At 38.8% G+C, this 21137-nt stretch overlaps 1 protein-coding gene across 1 annotated transcript in view; it reads left to right on the top strand.

Annotated features, from left to right (window-relative positions):
- Nucleotides 1-950: 950 nt before the first annotated feature.
- MTRF1 (mitochondrial translation release factor 1) overlaps nucleotides 951-21137 on the top strand; it is a 33147-nt gene continuing 12960 nt past the window's right edge. The window contains exons 1-6 of the mRNA XM_069068644.1: nucleotides 951-1039; nucleotides 3049-3468; nucleotides 8543-8634; nucleotides 10262-10343; nucleotides 12997-13104; nucleotides 15758-15930. Coding sequence (XP_068924745.1) covers nucleotides 3057-3468; nucleotides 8543-8634; nucleotides 10262-10343; nucleotides 12997-13104; nucleotides 15758-15930 — 867 coding nt within the window. The 5' untranslated portion in view covers nucleotides 951-1039; nucleotides 3049-3056. The remainder of the gene's footprint in view (nucleotides 1040-3048; nucleotides 3469-8542; nucleotides 8635-10261; nucleotides 10344-12996; nucleotides 13105-15757; nucleotides 15931-21137) is intronic.

The following is a 21137-nucleotide window of genomic DNA, read 5'->3' as shown; positions in this document are numbered from 1 at the left end:
TAGGGGCAATGGACAAAGAAGGCATCTTGCCAACAATAGCCTCACAAGTTTACATCACCCCATCCCTGTATCTCACTGCACAGACGCAGTGGATGTTTGTATTATTTATCATTATATAATGTTGCACAAGCATGGTAGAGATGTTTTGAACCAAAATTGTGGGAACTCCTATCTAATACCTAGGAACAAAAGATTGTAATGGCTATGGATCCTGGGAAATTGAACTCTAAGAAATAATAACAAATACTCACTTTACACACTAAAATCCACCTTACTTATAGGATCACATATATAAAATGAAATGAAGAACTGAGGGAATTTGCTAGATAAGTCAAGAAAAGATGATCTGATTATTTGGATATTTCTGGGAAAAAAATTATTTTGTACTTAATTATTCAGAAACAGCATCTTTGCCAAGAAAACCCTAAATGGGGTCAAGACGAGTTTAACCCAACTGAAATGAATGAACCGCAACACTCTCTTAGACTAAATCACAGAGAAGGTGCCTGACCTGTGTTGGTAAGTCTCTACCTGGGAGTTCCATATACCAGTGAAATCAGTCAGTCACACATTTACTAAGCACTTAAGGTTGTGCTATGCATTCACAGAGCCAGTCCCTATCTACTTACAGAAAATAAGAAAATTCTTTTTTCTCTTTAAATGTTTCTATATAGAGAAAGAAATCCTGTTGATATTAATAGCAAAGGATAACCTTTCCAATTCTCAGATGCAAAAATTTAGGTTAAATGGCACAAAATTTTAAAAACATATTCCAAGTAACATGGAGTTTCCTGATATTACAGTATTTACTAACCCTAAATATATGCACCATCTAAAAACTAAGTTACCTCCTCTAAAACTACGGACAGCTTTTGTTTACACTTAGACACTGCGCCCTTATCGATTTCAGTCTCCCTTTCTCCCTTCCTCTTACAGCATGCTGGGATTGTAGTTCATGTCTCAGCAGCAGGAATTCTGGGAGTTGTAGTTTACCTCTCCCACCTCCCCTTTCCTTTTCAATGGCTGCGCTCATATCCAGGTACAGTGTGCGATATCAGTTGCGTTTCTTCTTTTGTCCTGGTCGTTTATAATCCTTTGGGGCTCCCTCTGCTCCCTCTTGGGGAACGAACTGCCCAAAGGACCCCAGATTTCTAACCCAGTAGCCCCAAAACGGGTGGAGATGAAGTCCTCAAAGAGGGTCTTTGGGAGGGCCCCGCAGAAATGAAAGTGACCCTTAGGGAGGCGTGCCTGGGTCTGCAGCGTAAGAGGGCTATCTAGGAGGATGGCGAGGTCAGCTGTCACTCGAAAAGCCTGGGACGTTTGCCACGTTCCTGAGCTGCCCGGCTTTTTCATTTCCCTTGTTAATGTGAAGGACCCGGAAAACTTTGCAGAGGTTGCATTATTAATGCTTCACCTTTTCAGGCTCCAGAAGGAAAGTTACATCATACGTGAGCCTGAAATATTGAGTGATTTCTCCTCCTCGGGAAAATGTATGGCTCTTGTGCCTCAGGACAGCTAGATCACACGTGAGCCTTTCGTGGGATGACGCCTCGCTCCTCCTGCACACGTGAAGGGTTTATGCTTAGCGTGTCAGGAGAGCTCCGGGCTTAGAATCAGACAGCCTGAATTTGAGTCTTGGCACTTTAGGTTTTCTGAAGCTCAGTTTCCTCATCTTTAAAATAATAGTTCTGGGGAAGCTAAGTGGCTCAGTAAATAGAGTGCTGGCCTCAGTTCAAATGTGGCCTCAGACACAACACAAAAAACTAGCCATGTGACCTTGGGCAAGTCATTTAACCCCAACTGCCCTACTTTCCCCCCTCCAAAAAGCAAAAAAAACCCCAAAAAACCCAACCAAACAAAAAAAAATAATAATAGTTCTACCTACCCCAAAGAATTATTGTAATAGTCAAATATCTGATCAATGAATCAGTTTATTAAAAATTATTATTATGTTTATTACTGTATAATAGATAAATTATATAAATCACATATTATTTAATATATTTTATGTCATTACATAAATTATACATAAGATATCATATAAATAAGAGTTAATTGCTAATCACAGGGCCCTACAAGTTGGTTTCTGGTTAACTTTTTATTTCTGAATTCTATTTTTCCTGTGATTCAAATCAATCTGATTATGTCTGTTAACTCCATCAAATAGGAACTGGGTTCCAGATATGATACATTTTTCTTATATTACCCATTTCTATCAAATTGTATTCCCTTGTCCTATGAAACTACTATATGTTATATACTAGTTAGCTATTATGGTAATAAGTGATAGTCATACTACACAGATAATCCTCAAACTTCATTTTTAAACAAATAGTTTCACTCCCTACTCTCAACAGATCCTCTACCAGGACTGTTTTCTGGAATTTTCTTCCTTTCTGACTACTTTCAGCATAAGAACTAAGGAACAAGAGAACTCTTATCATGGAATGGGTGACAGAATGGGAGAAATTAAAGAAGCAGAAAATCATTATAATAGAGGGGAAAGAGCTCTGAACTTGGATTATATCAGTTCATCTCAAAGGTTTCTTAGAGCTCTAAAATTCTGTGACCATAGCTTTGGATAATTGTTTTATACATTATGCTGTGTGTCAAATACTTTCCACGTGTTCACCAACACAGTAAGATCCAGGCTTAAGAGTTTAAAGGTGATTTTAAAGTGACTGTTTCTGACCTTTTCTGCTTAGAAGTTTGTTAGTGAAGGTTGCTATACAGAAAGTGCTATATATACACCTCACAGCTCTATATAAATGATCTCTGTTTTTCTTCTTCTCCTCATATCAGAAGCCTTAATCATTTACCTAGGTTGGGCAGAGAGAAAATGATGTTGCTTTCAATCAGTTTGTTATCCCCATTTTACTACTTGAAGAAGCATGAAGGGATTATTTTATGGGTTGGTAAATATTAAGACTTTCAGTGGGTATGGAGACTAAACAGGATTTCTGAGGTACATCTGGCTGTATAACTCTCTTGCTAATGTAATAGAAGAAATAGGTTTTTGTTTCAACAATTGTGTTTATAAAATTTCAGATGCTGAGATGAGTCGTTACCTGAGCGTTTGGATCCTTTCAGTTAATTATTACCAGCAATGTCACTTCTACCACCTTCTTCCTCATCTATCCAGAAGGAACAGACTTGATCCAAAGCGATGTATTTTTAGGCCAATCTGGAATCACATTTATTATTCTCCATTACATAGAAATTGGTCAAGAAGATATTGTCAGCAAGACACCAGGATACTGTGGAAACATAAAGCAGTACAGAAATATGTGGAGGAGCTGAGTGGAGAATATCAGAGACTTGATGGATTGTTGCATCATGTCTCTGTGAGTGAAAGTGATCGAAGGACCATGAGCAGAAGACATGCTGAGTTGGCTCAGTTTACTGCCATCTATAAAGAAATTCAAGAGTCTGAAAAAGCAATTGAAGAATTAGAATCAATGTGTAAAAGTAAGTAAAATATATATATATATATATATATATATATATATATATATATATATATATTAGTTAGCATTTATAGAGAGCTTTAATGTTTGTAAAGCACTTTACAAGGCTTATTTTATCCCTGTTTTACAATTGAGGAATCTAAGGCAGACAGTTTAAGTGATTTGCCTAGTGACTTGCCATAGCTGGTGTCAGAATACAAATTTGAACTGGTCTTCCTGACTTCAAGTACAGCATTCTATCCACTGTTGTCTTGTATAGTCAAATGTAAAAAATATTAATGCCTCAAAGTACCGAAATTGTTAAAAGCTTTCGAGTTAAAACAAGTGGAAAGAATGTAAATTCTGATAGTAAAGAAAGTGAGTGTTTTCCGATTAGTATATTAATAATATGCTGTGGCTCATAGGAGTCAGAAGACCTGAGTTCAAATGTGACCTGTTTTCCTTAATCCACTGGAGAAGGAAATGGCAAACCACTCCAGTATCTTTACAAAGAAAACTCATGGACAGTATTGGCATACTATGATCCACAGGGTCACTAAGTGTTAGACGTTACTCAACAACAACAACACGTTGTCCATCACAGCATATATATTCTGTACTACCTGATGAAGGTGTTGATGATTACTGTGGTAGAATCATAAATTTTCCCAGCTTTGCCATTTGGACTTAAGGCATCATAACCTGGGAAAGCCAAACTCTATCATATTTACCAAGATACAGAACTACATGAATGTTGCATACTTTGTGGTCAACTGGTCAGTTCCTTTGATTGACTCTGTGTCTTAATCAAGCCAAATTAATTAAAAAAGCATTTTTAAGGGCCTGCTATATGCTAATTACTGCTAAATCCCAGGGATGCAAAGAAAAGTCAAAAAACAGTCCCTAGTGTCAAAGATCTCAACAGTCTAATGGGGGAGACAGCATGCAAACAACTATGTAAAAACAAGCTATATACAGAATAAACTGGAGATAATCTTGGAAGGCATTAGTATTAAGAAGCATGGGAAAAGCTTATTGCAAAAAGTGGGATTTTAGCTGGGACCTAAAGGAAGCCAGGAAGTAGATATGAGAAGGGTGAGAATTCTGGGCATAATGGACAACCATGGAAAATGTACAGAATAAAGAGATGGAATATTGTGGAGAGTTTAAAAATGTTAATTCGTGGCCCATACATAGAAATGACAAAGTACAGTTGCTAAGAGTTTAGATAATGGTAAGGAATGGAAGTTAGGGAACTGATAATAGCTGTGATGGCATGATTTAGCAAAAATGGTGCTAGATTAGAAGGTAGGAGACCTAGGTTTTGCTTAGTGCCCACTTTGTGATTTGGGGTAAGTCCTCAGAAAAAAAAAACAAAGCTACAAAAGAATATGGGCAGTTATAATGTTTTCTTCTTTAGGTCCTTCCAAAAAGAGGAAGCTCAACCCAAAAATCACAATTAGAGCTGACACACAGAAAGCTGAATGTCACTTTCTTCTTGGATTCTCCCTGCCCCCACACTTTAAAAGCTGCCTTAGGAGACCATCTCAAACCAAGTGCAATAGTCGAATCTCTATCATTATTTTAGTTCAACCTGGCCAGCATCTCTAACATGCTTATTATCTCTAACAGCTTTTCTGGGGGGAGAAGGGGGCAAGGGGGATCACTTATCCGTGTTGACAGTCGTTTCTAATTACATGTTTCATAGAATGTGGGAGCTAGAAAGGACTTTAGAACTCATCTGGCCAAAGATGAGTTTGTCCCAAAATCATGTGGTCCAAACCAGATTAATGAGTAATTGGGAAACATTGAACAAAATAAGTAAAAATACAATACAGCATGGTTAATGTTAATTTGTGGTTTTCTAAATCAGTGTGCCTTGGGTTTCTGTTTGAGTTTGACCCCATGGTCTCTAGTCCAAACTCTTTTTGTTATGTGTAGATAAGGAGACTGGAGCCTCAGAAGGTGAAATTGTTTGCAAAGTTTTCACAGTGAGCTAGCAGCCAAACTGGAATTAGAACTGAAGCTGATAGGCTCATAGACTGAGAAATAAAAGGGCCTTTCCAGGTCGAGCCTCTTTATTTTATAGATGAGTATACTGAGACCTAGAGAGGATTAGGAACTTGCCCAAAATCCAGGTAGGAAAAGGCAGACCCAAGATTGGAACCAGAACAGATTTAGTGCTAGAAGGGACCCTAGAAGTCAAGTCCAAATTCCTCATGTTACAGATGTGGAACCTAAGGCCCAGAGAGGTCAATGACTTGCCCAGGATCACACAATGAATAAGTGTCCAACATGGGATTTGAACCCTACCCTGCCTCCCTTGTCGGAGCTTCTTTGATGGAAGATCTGGCGCCATGTTGATCACATGCTTTCCACTGCACCATGTTTCTGATTCCCTCTTGGGCTCTTTTATCACTACAGCACCATGCTTCCGCCTTCCTTTCAGGAGGTTACAGGATAGGTGTCCCATATCTAAAACTTCACATTTAAGATACCTGGAACCTTTTTTTAAGAGTATCATTAATAGTATTTTGCCCTTCCAAGGGAATTTTGGCCATAATGTGTGTGTCTGAGGTAATTAAAAATGTGATGCAATAATAGCCAGCCGAGCTGATCTGAAATAGAAATTCATTGTTAATGTAAACTGAGCATTTATTTCTTGTGTATTTATCACTAGGTCATTGGGCACATGGAAAAATAATCCTTACAAAAAAAGCATTTTTTGAGATTTGATATAATTATCATAAATCCTTTGGGGATTATTAGTTGAAAGTCACTGTATGCCTATAATCTTGTTGCAGTTATTGGCATTGGGTCACTTAAACATTTTAATATAGAGAGGGGAAAGAGAAGAGAATAAACATTTTTTTTGAGGGGGAAAGGCAAGGCATTTGGGGTTAAGTGACTTGCCCAAGGTCACACAGCTAGTAAATATGTCAAGTGTCTGATTGGATTTGAACTCAGGTCCTCCTGAGAATAAACATTTATTAAGCACCTACTATGTGCTACACACTTTACAAATATCTCATTTGATCCCCTAACAACCCTGAGAGGCAGATACTATTATGATCCCCATTTTACAGTTAAGGAAACTGAGGGAAACCATGATTAAGTGAATTGCCCAGGTTCATACAGCTAGTAAGTGTCTAAAGCTGGATTTTAATTCAGTCAAAGCACTTATTAAACTCTATCTGTCACTGTGCTAAGCCCTGGTAATACAAATACATGCCAAAAGACAATCCCTGCCTTCAAGGACACAAATTCTAATGTGAGAAGATCTCCCAGAAAAGGAAGCAAGGGAACAGGGTGGAGAAGTAGTTTGGAAAATCATGAACTGATCCATGTTTGAATTGAGTTTGAAGTGAGCATGTTTAGCATGAGTACTCCTCGAATGGAGAGTATGGGGATGAACCAATTGTGATTCATCCAATCAAGGTAGGCAATAGGATATTACTAGGCAGAACCGTGTTGCAGCCAGTACAAACCTTTTATTTTCAGTGTGAGAACTGCTACTTTGGAAATCTGCAAATGCGATAAATGAGGGCTTACTTTATTGTTTCTTTATTGTTTTGTGGATTTTTAGACTTAAGAAAACGATGGGAATACTATTAATAAGGAAGATTAAACTTAAAAGTGTTTAAATTTGGGGGGTGCACTTTTTTTTTCCAGCTAGCAGCATACTACTGGTGCTAAGTGAATGGGTAGAGAATTCTTATCTCGGGTCTGCTCAACTTAATACTGAAATTTTCAGAGGCTTTATTAGGTTTTCTGTATTTTATACTAGTTATAATTTTATGCTACTTAGAATTTTAGCTAGTTTAAAAATCCTTTATATTTGCTAGATTTAAAAATTTGCCAAGTTTAAAAAAAAACTCTTAGAGATTTTTACAACTATAGGCATCTTGGTTATCATCATAATCAATGCATAATATATGTGAGCATTTTTCTGTGTGTGTCACTGTGAGCCTCTGTATATAACTGCTTAAGTTGGACAAGGCCTTCATTTTGAGGTCTTCTGGCAAACTAGGTCCTCCTGGCTGTCAGGTCCAGAACATTTTAAAGTCAGGATGTAAGTATATTAAGTTTGACAATAAAGATTTTCAAGGTAAAGCATCTAACACTGCCTTCACATCTCAAACAAAAGTTTAAACTTGACCCTCTTCCAGGATTTGAAAAGGCTTCTTACAATATTTTATATCCCACATTGAATTAGGTGACAGGAAGTAACATAGTTAATAGAACTGGGCTCAGATCCAGAAAGACTTGGGGTCAAATCTTGGGCCCCACACCTACTGCCTTTGTGACCCAGGACCAGTCACTTAACCCCTTGAATTCTCTAAGGCTAAGTTTTGCAGAGAAGGTGCCAACCTGCATAGGTAGAAGGGATTCCCTCTTCCAGGAGTACCCCATAACAGATATCACACATCTAGGTCCTATTACATGATGTGATCAAATGCATTAGATTGGATTTTTGTCATAATCTATGTTCTTATGAGAAAAAATATTTGATTGTAATAAGAATTTAAACATTTAAATGGGAGTTATTAGCTGAATTTACTGACCACCCCTTGTGTTCATGGGACTGTGTTAAGTTTTGTAGGGAATTATAAATGGAAAAAAGGAAACAAACCTTTATCCCACCCCACCCCCTGCTATTGTGAGGATAAAATTAAATAATAATTGTAAAAGCACTTAGCATAGTGCCTGGCATATCCAAGGCTGTGACCAAAGAAATCCATCCAAAGTCAAAGAAATCGTGACCTGAAGATGTCTCTAGTAGAATGTAAGCCCCTTGAGGGGCAGGATTATTTTCCTTTGTTGTCTTTGTGTCTTTAGCCCTTGCTGTTGGTGTTTGTCCTTCATCCTGGAAGAGGACCATGTCATCAGGGAGGTGATGCCATGACACACAAGTGCATTGGATCTCTGAAGAAAATGTAAATTTACATGAGGTCTAACATATAATAGCTACTTAATGTTGAATCCTTTTCTACAACCACTGAAATAGAAAGAGTCTAACAGGTGAAATTAGCCCTTTTATGGCTTCTTCAAGCAAAATAAAAGTTGCAACCAACATTTCTGTTGTTGCTTTTTAGGTTTGGACAGACAAGAAGAGAAACAGCTACTTGAACTTGCTTTAGAAGAAAGAGAAGCCATTGATCAAAATATCAACAGGTTATGCAGAGAGGTAATCTCTAATCTTCTTAGACATCAAACAGATCAATGGTTTTACTGAGAGCTCTTGGCTTTGGAGTTCACATTACTTTCTAGATACTACTTCATTATAAGTCTTATAGACACCGAATGATTTATCATTACCATTATTGTTGTTGTAAGTAATAACAATAACAATGATTGGTCGTATTTATATAGTATTTGCAGGTTTACAAAGTGCTTTACAAATGTCTCATTTTATGTCCACAACAGCCCTGGGAGGTAGGTCCTTTTACTAACACCATTTTACATTTGGGAAAACTGAGGCAGATAGAGAGGTTAAGTTACTTGGCCAGGGTCACACGGCTACTTAATGTGTGAGGAAGGATTTAAACTTAGATCTGACAGACTCCACATGCAGTTTACTGAATAGGAGAATACAAATAGGGCAGTGGGGGTGGTTTTAGTATGGTCTAGTGGAAACAGCAATGGATTTTGGGTTGGAAGACCTTGACTTGAATCCTGACTGTTGCACTTACCACTTGTGTGACCTCAGCTAATTCACACTCCCTGTTCTGGGCCTCCATTTCCTCAACTGTAAATCAAAGAGATTAGACCAGATCAATTCCAGGATCTCTCCTGAATCTACCAATTTATAATGCAATAATGAATCCCTTCTTTTTCAAAAGCTGACTTGGCAAAGAAACCAGAGGAGAGAACATGTTCTGGTGCCCAGTACCCACCAACCTGCTTTTATTTCCCACCAAACTAGAAATCCTGCAAATGGGGTAGAGAGGTGGGATGAAGCAGATGTGGCAGAGTTAGTTTATTATTACCACAAACTTAAAAATGAGGTTACAACATAAAGACAGAGCCAAGACTCCTGACTTTCAGTACAGTCAGTATTCTTCCTAATAGACAACATAGTTTACAACTTGAACTCTGTATCTCAGAAGAGATAGTTGGGAGAATCTCAGTCTTGGTAGCACCTATTAGTTTCATTTGGAAAGGTGTTTGGGCAGCTGTGAAATGTTTTCCCTTCTTTGCTGGGTTATATTTTTATTAGGAAATCTCCATTTCTAGTTGTGCCTCAGAAATTCTCCATTTGTGTCTTTTTGTCTGAGGGTAGATTCCAAAAGAACTCTTCAAACAGAGAGTGACTGTGAGGAGAAGTCAAGGCAGGACATGGTGTCCCTGCTCTCACCCAGAGGCAGAAAGAATGAACTGTCATGCCACAAAAGCCTTTATCTTCTCCCAAGGAAGGGTTTTCAAAGCTTGAATTTTTTTTCCTTTGGATGAATGAAACTAGTGTTTTGGAAATAATTATAATAAACCCAAACTGAGGGAAGTTGAATAGAAGACTTTGTCCTTTGAGCCAATGGTCAAAATTAAGATAAAAGATAAAACGATAACAGGGAAATTGAATCTCCCAAATTCATTGTCAATGAATTGTTCATGTGAAATGACCACTTATTTCACATCCAGTATCATCCTTATCACAGTCTGTATGGCACTTAGAGATCACGAACCTTCATTAAGTACTTTGAGATTTTTGTATCACATCTCTTAGTCAGGTACAAGTATTATTCAAAGTGAATGAGGAAAAATGGACATATAATCATAGCACATAAAAATTAGAATGTGTTTTCTCCCTCTTTCAGCTTTTCCAGGCTCTAGTGCCAAAGGAGAAAGATGATAAGAGTGATGTTATTTTAGAAGTAACAACTGGGAGAACGACTGGAGGTCAGTAAAATCATTTCATGGAGAAAATCCAAATTGATTTTCCCAAGTATCGATTTTATTTTTCTTTCTTTCATTTGCCTTCACTCGGATTTTTCAAATATCTCTTTGAAGAAAGATAAACTTTAAAAAAACCAAATACGTGTTTTGAAAGTTTAAAAAAACTAATGGACACAAATCAAGGCAATATAACACTTGTGAAAACTGATATGAATTACACTGTATGGTTTCTTCCTACATTCCAACATTTTAATGTACTTGAAAGCAGTTTAAGATGAACACAAAGGGCATCTTTGAAGACAGAACAAGAAAAATAATGCCATATAGTGGTTTAGTGCCTTGTTGTTTTTAGAGCACTTTTATGATAAAGGGGAAGCCTGAAAGGTACATGGGGAACAAGGAAAGGTAGTGCCATCTGCTTTCTCTTGAGCTCTGTTGGAATATGCGCAGGAACTGGAGTTCAGAAGCTGTAACCAGATACTTGCTATAGCTGACCTGAAGAAAACTGAAGGGGAGGAATGTCTGAAGGATGTAGGCATAAATCTGCAGAATTGGCCAGCTGAAGTTGTACCTTAGGGAAATACCAAACTTTGCCATCATTTTGGGAAAGTTAAGAAGCTGAAATGATACATATAGAACTGTGCTTACGTAAAATGTCTAGGAACAAAGTCCCTATCAATAATATGTCTAATGGTTATAATATGTAATAGCAGATGACTATTTTTCTGTATTCAGTCAGGGATAAACGGAGAATGTAGGAACACTATAGCTAATTTTTGGTATCTCATTCTAAGTTGTATGGGTTAGATTTCTACTAATGCCATTGTTTTTGAGTTTAAGTTTTCATTTGAGGGCAGAATGAGAAAAGTAGTTATTAACTATGCTGACAGCCTCAGGAAACCCTTTGGTACTTTGAATAGTCAGCCAGCCAGGGTAACTGTCTCCCTTTACATGGTCCTGAGTAACACTGACCGAATTTTTCTTCAAACCTGTAGCACACTAAGCTTTCCTCCAATTCTTCTTTTTAAAAAAGTGTTTATTTGTGTTTTTTAAAAGCACTCCAAATTTAATATGCATTAAAATTTAAATTGAATCCTCATTTAAAAGAATGGGCTTAAATATATGACCTAATTTATGGGACTTTTTTTCCAAGGAGAAAGAGGATGAACTAAAAGGGGGGAGAGGTTGGTCTGGGGAAGAGGGCAGCAGCAGTTTCCCAGCTGACTACCTGCAACAGACGCTTAAGTCTTCCCTTCCATCCCTCCCCCAAATGCTCTACTGCCTTGCTTTGCTTCACCAGTGATGGAGCAGGGGGAAGTGCACAGTTTTCCTATCTTAAGCACACCTAACAATACTTCTCACAGGAGCAAAAGGAACCTTAAGGGCACCCCTTTCATAGGTTTCCCCATCACTTACCTTTTTCCCCCTCAAAAAAAAAGCTGTGTTAATGATTTGGGGGGAACATTGCTTTCACTTCCCAGTAACCACCCCCATGCAACAAAGAGGCAAAAACACACTGGCCATGTCTGATGACACATGCTCCATTCTATACCCATAGTCCACCACCTTTTTCTTTTTTGAAACAATCTGGGTTAAGTAACTTGCTCAAGGTTACACGGCCAGGTGTTTCTGGGTGGGTGCTAAGTGTCTGAGCCTGGATTCGATCCCCAGGTCATCCCGACACTGGAGCCAGTGCTCTTACTCGCTGTGCTACCTGGACGCCCCGTCTACCACCTTTTTCCTGAGAAAATGAGGCATGCTCCCTTCTAAAGCATGATGCCCTCAGTGTTTCTGATTCTATCTTTTTTCTCAAATAAAATTTCTAAAACTTTCAATTGTATTCCTTGCCAATCCTCCAAGTCTCCAGGGCTAAAAGACTGCTCCACCCCATCTTTCCACTGGCTCTGCTGTTCCAGGATTTGTTCTGGGGTGCTATTTATGATTATTTGGAGGTGAATATGGGAGAGCTACAGTGATTCATGGCTTACTCTGCCTTCCTGGCTGAGTAAGTCTCAATTGCATTTCAAAAACCTTCCCCTTTCAATTGAAATCTCAGTTGTATTTCAAAAACCCTCCCCTATGAACTCCCTCTTTGATCTCTGCCTGTTGAATCACAGGGAAAAGCTAACAGGTACAAAAGCTAAATATCAACAACAGTAATAACAATAGCTAGCATTTATATAGCACCTACTGTGTGCCAGACACTGTGCTAAGTTCTTTTACCCCTACCTATACCTGACAGTGCACAGGTTCTAGAAGGTCCAACCCATTTGTAAAGACTTCCAGGCCAGGCCCAGTAATGTACTTTGTGTCTGGCATCCAGAGCTTAGCAGAGTGCACATAGTAGGCACCTCAGAAATACTTGTTGACTTGACTTGACTTGGTGACTAAGGACCAGTCTAGCTCTCTTTGGAGAAACTCTTATCAGTTTGGCCACAGAATGGTGAGTTTTTTAGCCATGGCATCTTGCAAAGGTCATCTATTAAAGCTATTATAGAGGATGTAATCCACATAAGTAGACTAAGTATTCACACCAGCAAAACATTGGGTTCTTTCAGTTAAGTGAGGGGCCCTGCTGACTTCAGAGGAGAAAGACATAAAAAGGTTTTTGTTTTTTCTAAAAAGCTGGTGCCAACTAAATATTCTTTTTTTTTAGGTGATATATGCCAACAGTTTACCAGAGAAATATTTGAAATGTACCAGAGCTATTCATGTTACAAGGGTTGGAACTTTGAGATTCTGAACTACACCACAGCTGACTACGGTATGAACACTCAGAGTATTCTGCCGTTCTTTGAAATCTGCCTGTCCTCTCTCTGATTTTTATCATTGCCATGACTGGAATAGTTTTTGAACTAGCAGGGGAGTTATATATGACACTTTACAGAACAAGGAAAAAACATGGTTCTTACCTTCAAAGAGTTTGTAATTTGACTGGGAAAGATATTGAATAAGTATGAATTGAATGTTCATTATGTGTTCAGCATTGTGCCAAAGGCTGTGGAGATAAGGAATGTATGTACAGTCTGGTCCCTTTCCTCTAGAAACTTAAAATTCAATTAAAATAAGAAAGTATTGATTAAGTACTTACTAGGTTCTATTGACAGGAATTGTGGCTTAGTAAAAGAGAGCTGACCTCCAAGCCAGGAAAACCTGGGTTCAAATCCTTTGTCTGACATTTTTCTGACTGTGTGACTTTGGACAAGTCACTCACCTCTCAAAACTCTAGGAAACTCTGAGTATTGGCCACTTATGCCCCTGTGTCTACGAGCTGGTTCTAGACATCAGACTGGATTTCAGCATCATTTCCCACCCAGTTGTGCACCCAGGTTATCTCACCATCTGCCTGTCTGCTACCTGTATACCCATCCATGCCTCCCCCAGAACAAAACAATTTCCCTGGTAATGTCACTCCCCAGTATGCATTGTCTTCCCCAACTAGAATGCAAGCTTCCCAAAGACAGGGACTGTATTGCTTAATGCATTTATATCCCTGGCTCTTTGCACACTGCTTAGCATTTAGTAATCTCAGAGAAGATACTGATAGTGGAACTCACAGGACTAATGAAATCATAATAATAATAGCAAGCATTTATATAGGGTCTGCAGTATGACAGGCACTATTCTAGGTACTTTATAAACTTTATCTCTTTTGATCCTCACAATAGCTCTGGGGAAAGTGAAGCAAAAAGAGGTTAAATGACTTGCCCAAGGTCACACAGCTAGTAAGTGTCTGAGGATGGATTTGAATTCAGGTCTTCCTGACTACAGGCCTAGTGTTCTGTCCACTACACCACCTAGCTAAAATCACAGCTTCCATTCCTGTCCCTGTCCTTTGTTTTATTTCTGAAAAATAAAACTAAACCATGATATAGGCGAGAGCAGATTGGGGGAGGGGGTATACAGTGGGATTGCTGGTTTGGGGTGGTGGGTAGGGGAGGGATGGGGAGAAAATTTGTAACCCAAAATCTTGTGGAAATGAATGATATAAACTAAAAACAAACATAAAATTTAATAAAAAAAAAAGAAATACCGACGTGAGAAATTAAAAAAAAAAAAACTTAAACCATGAAACCATGGTGAACAATCTTGGACGTAATATAACCTATGTGCTAAATTGTATATATGAAATGATAGCAGGAAGACTTGAGTTAAAATTTGATTTCAGACATTTACTAACTGCCACCCTCTGTTTGCCTCAGTTTCCTTATCTGTAAAATGGGGTGTAGCAGCAAGCGCCCCAAGCGTCCTCAGGGTGGCTGCCCATACAGGTGCTTGGATTTGCTTTGATAAAGGAAAGCAACTCAAAATGGGTTAACAAGCTTACTTTAATCAGTCAAATATGTATCGTTTACCTAGTTCAGGGGAAAAAGGTCAGTACCCCGAACTTCAGAATATACAAACAGAATTATCAAGACAGAAACAGATCAAGTAGATTTCCAAACTGTCCAACCATTACATCCATACCAAACAACATCTGGGTTTCAACATCTGGGTTTTCAAAGCCGAGGGGGGGCTCTCAACAACGGCTTCCCAGAATCCAGATCAAATCACAGAACACTTCTCAAAGTGAGCCCCAAAACAAAGCTACACATCAGGGCTTATATAGCCTTCTCCTGGCTCAGAGAATGTAACAACCTTATTGACTCACTGGCCAATCAAGAAGTAGCTACTGAAAAACAAGCCTCCCAGCCCAGGCTCCAGGTGCACTTTAGCCTAGGGGCAGGGAAGATCTTCAAAATTTACATTCCCATTACATGATATATAGCACCTACTTCCTAGGGTTGTTATAAAGATAAAATGAGATGATATTTATCATGTATTTCACAAACCTTAAAGCACTATGTAGATGCCTGTTATCATCATCATTACTATTATGTTTGAATCAATGCTTGGCACAAGCTGAAACTGAACATAGAAGGAGGTGCTGGGATCCCTCTTGTATTTACAAGAAGTCAGCCCTAGCTAAATGCTGTTAAATTTTCTATTGATGATCTACCTAGAAATAGTCAGGAGTTGATTTTACCATAGTTCGTTTAAGAACTTCAAGACTTATTAGATTAGTCAACATTATCAAATAACTTGGCCGAGCATCCTTCTTGCGTGGAAGCCCCCAGTCCACAGAGCGCCTCAATCTGGACACAGCTCTGTTTTTTGGGGGGGGGTTTGTTTTTGTTTTTTTAGTTTTTCCCCCAATTTATTTATTTTTAGTTTTCAACATTCATTTCCACAAGATTGGGAGTTACAAATTTTCTCCCCATCTTTCCCCTACCTCCCACCCCAAGATGGTGAACAGCTCTAGTTTTTAAGGGTTTGCCACACACTAAACTAGACCTTAAGTAAGAGCCATCAAGGCCTTGAATTTAATATATGGAATTTAATATATGTGTAACCTCTGTATTTCTTTGTATTTGAAGGTGGGTTGCACCATGCAGCCGCTCGAATTTCTGGTGACAGTGTCTACAAGTATTTGAAGTATGAAGGTGGGATTCACCGAGTTCAGAGAATTCCTGAGGTTGGCCTCTCCTCAAGAATGCAGCGGATTCACACAGGAACAATGTCCGTTATTGTTCTTCCTCAGCCAGATGAGGTAACCTCACCAAACAGCCAGTCCAAATGGGCATGATGTACAAGATTTTCCCTTTCTGGAAGAATCGGTTGTTTTGATGATCTCAAAATGTGTCCATAACCCAAAGTGGGAGCCTTCAGCTTTTCCCAGTGTGAAGGATATTATCAGTGAGCCAAGAAACCCTTATGTATGTGAGGCACTGTGCAAAGTTCTTGGGATACAAGGAAAGGCAGAAACAGGATCCCTGTCTTCAGGGAACTCACATTCTAATGGGGGAGGTAAACAAACACATATGTATTGGATGTAGTCAGTGTAAATTGGAGGTGATCTCAGAGGGAAGGTACTGTAGTGGAGAGGATGGGAAAAGCCCTATACAAGAAGGTGGGGGGCGGCTAGGTGGCGCAGTGAGTAAAGCACCGGCCCTGGAGTCAGGAGGACCCGAGTTTGGTTTCAGTCTCACACAAAAAAAACAACTAGCCATGTAACCTTGGGCAAGTTACTTAACCCCAATTGCCCTCCAAAAGGCAAAAAAAAAAAAAAAGGTGGGACTTGACCTGAGTGTGGAAGTCAGGGAAGCTAAGTGGCAGAGGTAAGGAGGGAGAGTATTCCAGGCACAGGGGAGAGCTAGTGAATAGGGATAGAATTGGAGATGGAGTGTTATGTGTGATGAACAGCAAGGAGCCAACGTTTGTTGGATCTTCAGAGTGTGTAGCCTTGGGGTAGCTAGGTGATACAATAGGTAGAACACTAGCCCTGGAATCAAGAGGACCTGAGTTCAAATCTAGCCTCAGACACTAGCTGTGTGACCCTGGGCAAGTCACTTAACCCTGATCTCCTCCAAAAGATTAAAAAAAAAAGAGTATGTGGTCTTGAACTTGAGTCTATGAACTTAAAAACATTTTTTTTCATACTATAATTTAAGTGGTTTCCTTTGCATGGGGCAGCTAAGTGGTACAATGGATAGAATGTTGGGTCTAGAATCAGGAAGAGCTGAGTTCAAATGCAGCCTCAGATATTTACTAGCTATGTGACCCCAGGCAAGCCACTTAATCCTGTTTGCTTCAGTTTCCTTAACTGTAAAATGGGGATAATAGTAGCCCTTACTTCCCAGGGTTGTTGAGCATCAAATGAGGTGATATTTGTAAAAGCACCTAGTTTTGACTAGGTAGCTCTCTATGAAATGCCAGCCCAAGTGGGCACTACTTGAAAACCCCCAATGACAGGGAGCTCAGTATTACCGGAGGCAGACCATTCTACAAGAAGAAGTTTATATTTATGTCAAGACTGAATCTGCTTTTCTGTACTTTTGCTGTTGTTTCTAGTTCCACCCTCTGGGGGCAAATAAGCCAAAACCTCTTCCATGTGACAACCTATCCGATACCTGAAGACAGCTGTCATGTTTCCCTAAGGCTTCTTTCCTCCAGGGTAAACATTACTTGTTTCTCAAAAGATTTGGCTAGAGCAGGATTTAAAGTTCCCTGACTTTTCCAGTCACTCCCTCTTCTATCTTCTCCCTTTAGCTTATCAATGTCTTTCCTAAATTATGGCTCCCAGAACTTAACGCAATACTGTAAATGTGCCAGAGTGGAGTGGGAGTATCATTCTCATTCACTCTGGATACTACACTTCTATTAATGCTGCCTACCCTTGGTTAGCCATTTGACTGCCATGTTATATTCTTGTTTCCTTTTAGGCTTTCAGTCCACTAAAACCCCAGCGTCTTTTCATATAAAATGTGCTCTGGTGATGCCTCCCCTAGCCTGTGCTGGTGCTACTGATTCTCTTAACCCAGGTGTGAGACTTTTACATTTATCTTCCATTGAAGTCCTGCTTAGATGCCTCATTGCAGTAAGAGGTGACTCTCTTTCAAAGGCTCCATACCAGCCTTTATATACCAGGCTCTATATAAGCCCTGAAAGGTTGGAAAGACTATGGAGAGGTCCAGCAATGGACCAGTTGAGCAAAATTCAGGGAGGTTCACCCACAAAAGTTGATCCACGAGGTGAAGAAGATATCCATAGCAACTAATAATACTATCTGTTAAACTATAGAGTTGTGATCTGGTAGGATGTGGAAGAGAATTCCACATCAGTGAAATCACAGGATTATTTTAAGCATTGATGCAAATTTCATCCTTTTATTTTGGGCACATCATTTAATTTAGTTTTTGAAAAGTTTTTTAGAAGTATTTTAGAGGCTTTTTTAATAATTTTTTTTGTATTTCCAAACACTTTTTATTAATGAAAGAGTAGATAACAAACTAAACACACAATTGAAAAAACCTAGAAATCTACGCCCCCCTCCCCCGCCAAATGTCTTATTAAACAATAAAACAGAAATCGTGAAAAACCAAAGGCAAGCCTAACAAAATTGAAACAAAAAGAGTCCCCAATCAATTAATAAACTAGGAACCAGGTTTTTTGGTGTGGTTTTTTTGGGGGGGAGGTAGGAGGGGAGAAATCAAAAGCAAAAAGTGAATTGACAGCTAATAAAGAAACAAAAGAAATTATTAAGAATTATTTTGCCCAGTTATATACCAATAAAATTGACAACTAAATTAAGTGGATGAATATTTACAAAAATACAAAATTCCCTATCAATTGAAGAAGAAATAAAGGACTAAAATAACCTAATCAGAAAAATAAATTGAATAAAACATAAATGAATTCCCAGAAGGAAAAAAAATAAACCAGAACCAGATAGATTTACAAGATATTTCTATCAAACATTGAAAGAACAACTAATTCCTATGATATCATAAACTGTTGGAGGGAAAAAGGGAAAAGAAATCGACCTTACAAATTCCTTCTATGACACAGATATGGTCTTGATATCTAACCCAGAGAGAGTTAAAACAGAAAGAAAACTATAAGTCAATTTCCTGACTGCTGACAGGTAGTCAGACTTAATATCTCCACTTCAATTTTAGAGATGGGAAATACACTTACCTCAGGAGAGAGATGGTTCTCTTGTTGGACAACTTTGTACTGAACCAAAACCTTCTCACTGGTTCACTGAGGGATCATTGTCCTTCATGTAGAGCAATGAGAAGCAAGACTGCTTTTATTTATATAATTTTTTTTCTGATTTACATCATTCATTTCCTCCAGATTTTGAGTTACAAATTTTCTACCCATTTTTCCCCTGCCCATCACCCCAAAATAGCAGTCCCACAGGATAACCCCTCCTTCAATCTGTTCTCTCCCTTATTTTCTCCCATATCCCTTTCGACTTTTCCAGTGGATCTCTATGCCCCAGTGCCTGTATATCTTATTTCCCAATTACATGTAAAATAGTGTTAATAATAGTATATATATTTGATTTTAAAACTTTGAATTCCAGATTCATTCCCTTCCTTCCTTGTCACCCACCCTTACTGGGAAGACAAGCAGTTCAGTATAGGTTGTACATGTGTGGCTAATGCAAAACAATAATGTAGTAGATATATTGTAAAAGAATGACTATATTTCCCTCCCTCCTATCCCACCTCCCACTAGTTCTATTCTCTACTTTGATCCCATCCCTTTTCAAAAGTGAGTGCTTCCAACTTCCTTCCCCCCAGTCTGCCCTCCCTTCCAACATCCCCTGTCTCATTCTCTTCCCCCCCTACTCTCCTGGAGGGTGAGATACCCTGTTTAGTGTGTATTTCATTCCCTCCTCAAGCCAAATTCAATGGGAATGAGGTTGACCCATTCCCTTTTGCCTTCCTATTCTTTCCCTCCATTGTAACCATTTTCCCTTGCCTCTACTATATGAGATAGTTTACCCCATTCTGTCTCCTCCCATCTCCTCTCATTGTATTCCTCTCTCACCTCTTCATTTCACCTTTTAAGTATCATCCCTTCCTGTTAAATTGGTTCTGTGCCCTCTATGTATACCTGTAAACATATATACACACATTCACATATGTATTCATATGCCCCTATCCCTTCATATATAGACATATATATATACATATATATTTCTATTCCCTTCAACTACTGAGAAAAGTTTCATAAGTTAAAATTATTGTTTTTCCATGTAGGAATGTTAATAATTCAACTTTGATAAGTTCCTTATGATTCCTTTTCCCTGTTTACCTTCTCATGCTTCTCTTGCTTCTTGTATCTGAATGTCAAATTTTCTATTCAACTCTGGTTTTTTTCAACAAGAATGCTTGAAAGTCCTCTATTCCACTGAATGACCATATTTTCCCCTGAAACATGATACTCAATTTTGCTGGGTAGGTGACTCTTGGTTTTAATCCCAGCTCCTTTGACCTCCAGAATATCATATTCCAAGCCCTGCGATCCCTCAGTGTAGAAGCTGCCAGATCCTGGGTTATCCTGATTGTGTTTCCACAATATTCAAATTGTTTCTTCCTGGCTGCTTGTAATATTCTCTCCTTCATCTGGGAATTCCGGAACCTGGCTATAATATTCCTAGGAGTTTTCTTTTTGGGATCTTTTTCAGGAGGCGATCAGTAGATTCTTTCAACCTCTATTTTGCCCTCTGGTTCTAAAACATCAGGACAGTTTTCTTTGAGAACTTCCTGGAGGATGATTTCTAGGTTCTTACTTTGATCATGGCTTTCAGGTAGACCAATAATTTTTAAATTCTCTCTCCTGGATCTATTTTCCAGGTCAGTGGTTTTTCCCATGAGATATTTCACATTGCCTTCTATTCTTTCATTTGTTTGGATCTGTTTGGTAGCATCTTGATCTCTCATCAAGTCACTAGCTTTCCTTCAATCCATTCTAAATCTGAGGGAATGATTCTCCTCATTGAGCTTTTGAGATTCTTCTTCCATCTGGCAAATTCGCCTTTTTAAGGCATTCCTGTCCTCATTGCCTTTTTGAGCCTCTTTTGCCATTTGAGTTAGTCTATTCTTTAAGGTGTTATTTTCTTCAGTCAGGTTGTTGACTCTCATTTCATAATTTTCTTGCATCGTTCTCATTTCTCTTCCCAATTTGTCCTCCACTTCTCTTATCTGCTTCTTAAGGTCCTCTATGGCCTGTAACCAGATCATATTTTCCTTTGAAGCTTTTGGTGCAGGAGTTCTGACTTCACTGTCTTCCTCCCGTTCCATGCTTTGCTCCTTTGTGTCCCCAAAATAGGAGTCTAATATTGTAGTCTTCTGTTTGTTTTGCTTCCTTTGTCTGGTCATGTCACCCCTCAGTCACTTGAGCCCTAAGCTTTTTGCCACAGTAGGACTCTGCCACCAGACAGGGGAGCTTTCGTCCCAAACG

Source organism: Petaurus breviceps, unplaced genomic scaffold (genome assembly GCF_028583685.1).
Source record: "Petaurus breviceps papuanus isolate PSGF00001 unplaced genomic scaffold, PetGlider_PUasm1.0 90769, whole genome shotgun sequence".
Lineage (NCBI taxonomy): Eukaryota > Metazoa > Chordata > Mammalia > Diprotodontia > Petauridae > Petaurus > Petaurus breviceps.
The sequence above is the reverse complement of the archived record's forward strand: the minus strand, read 5'-3'. Positions and strand labels throughout refer to the sequence as shown.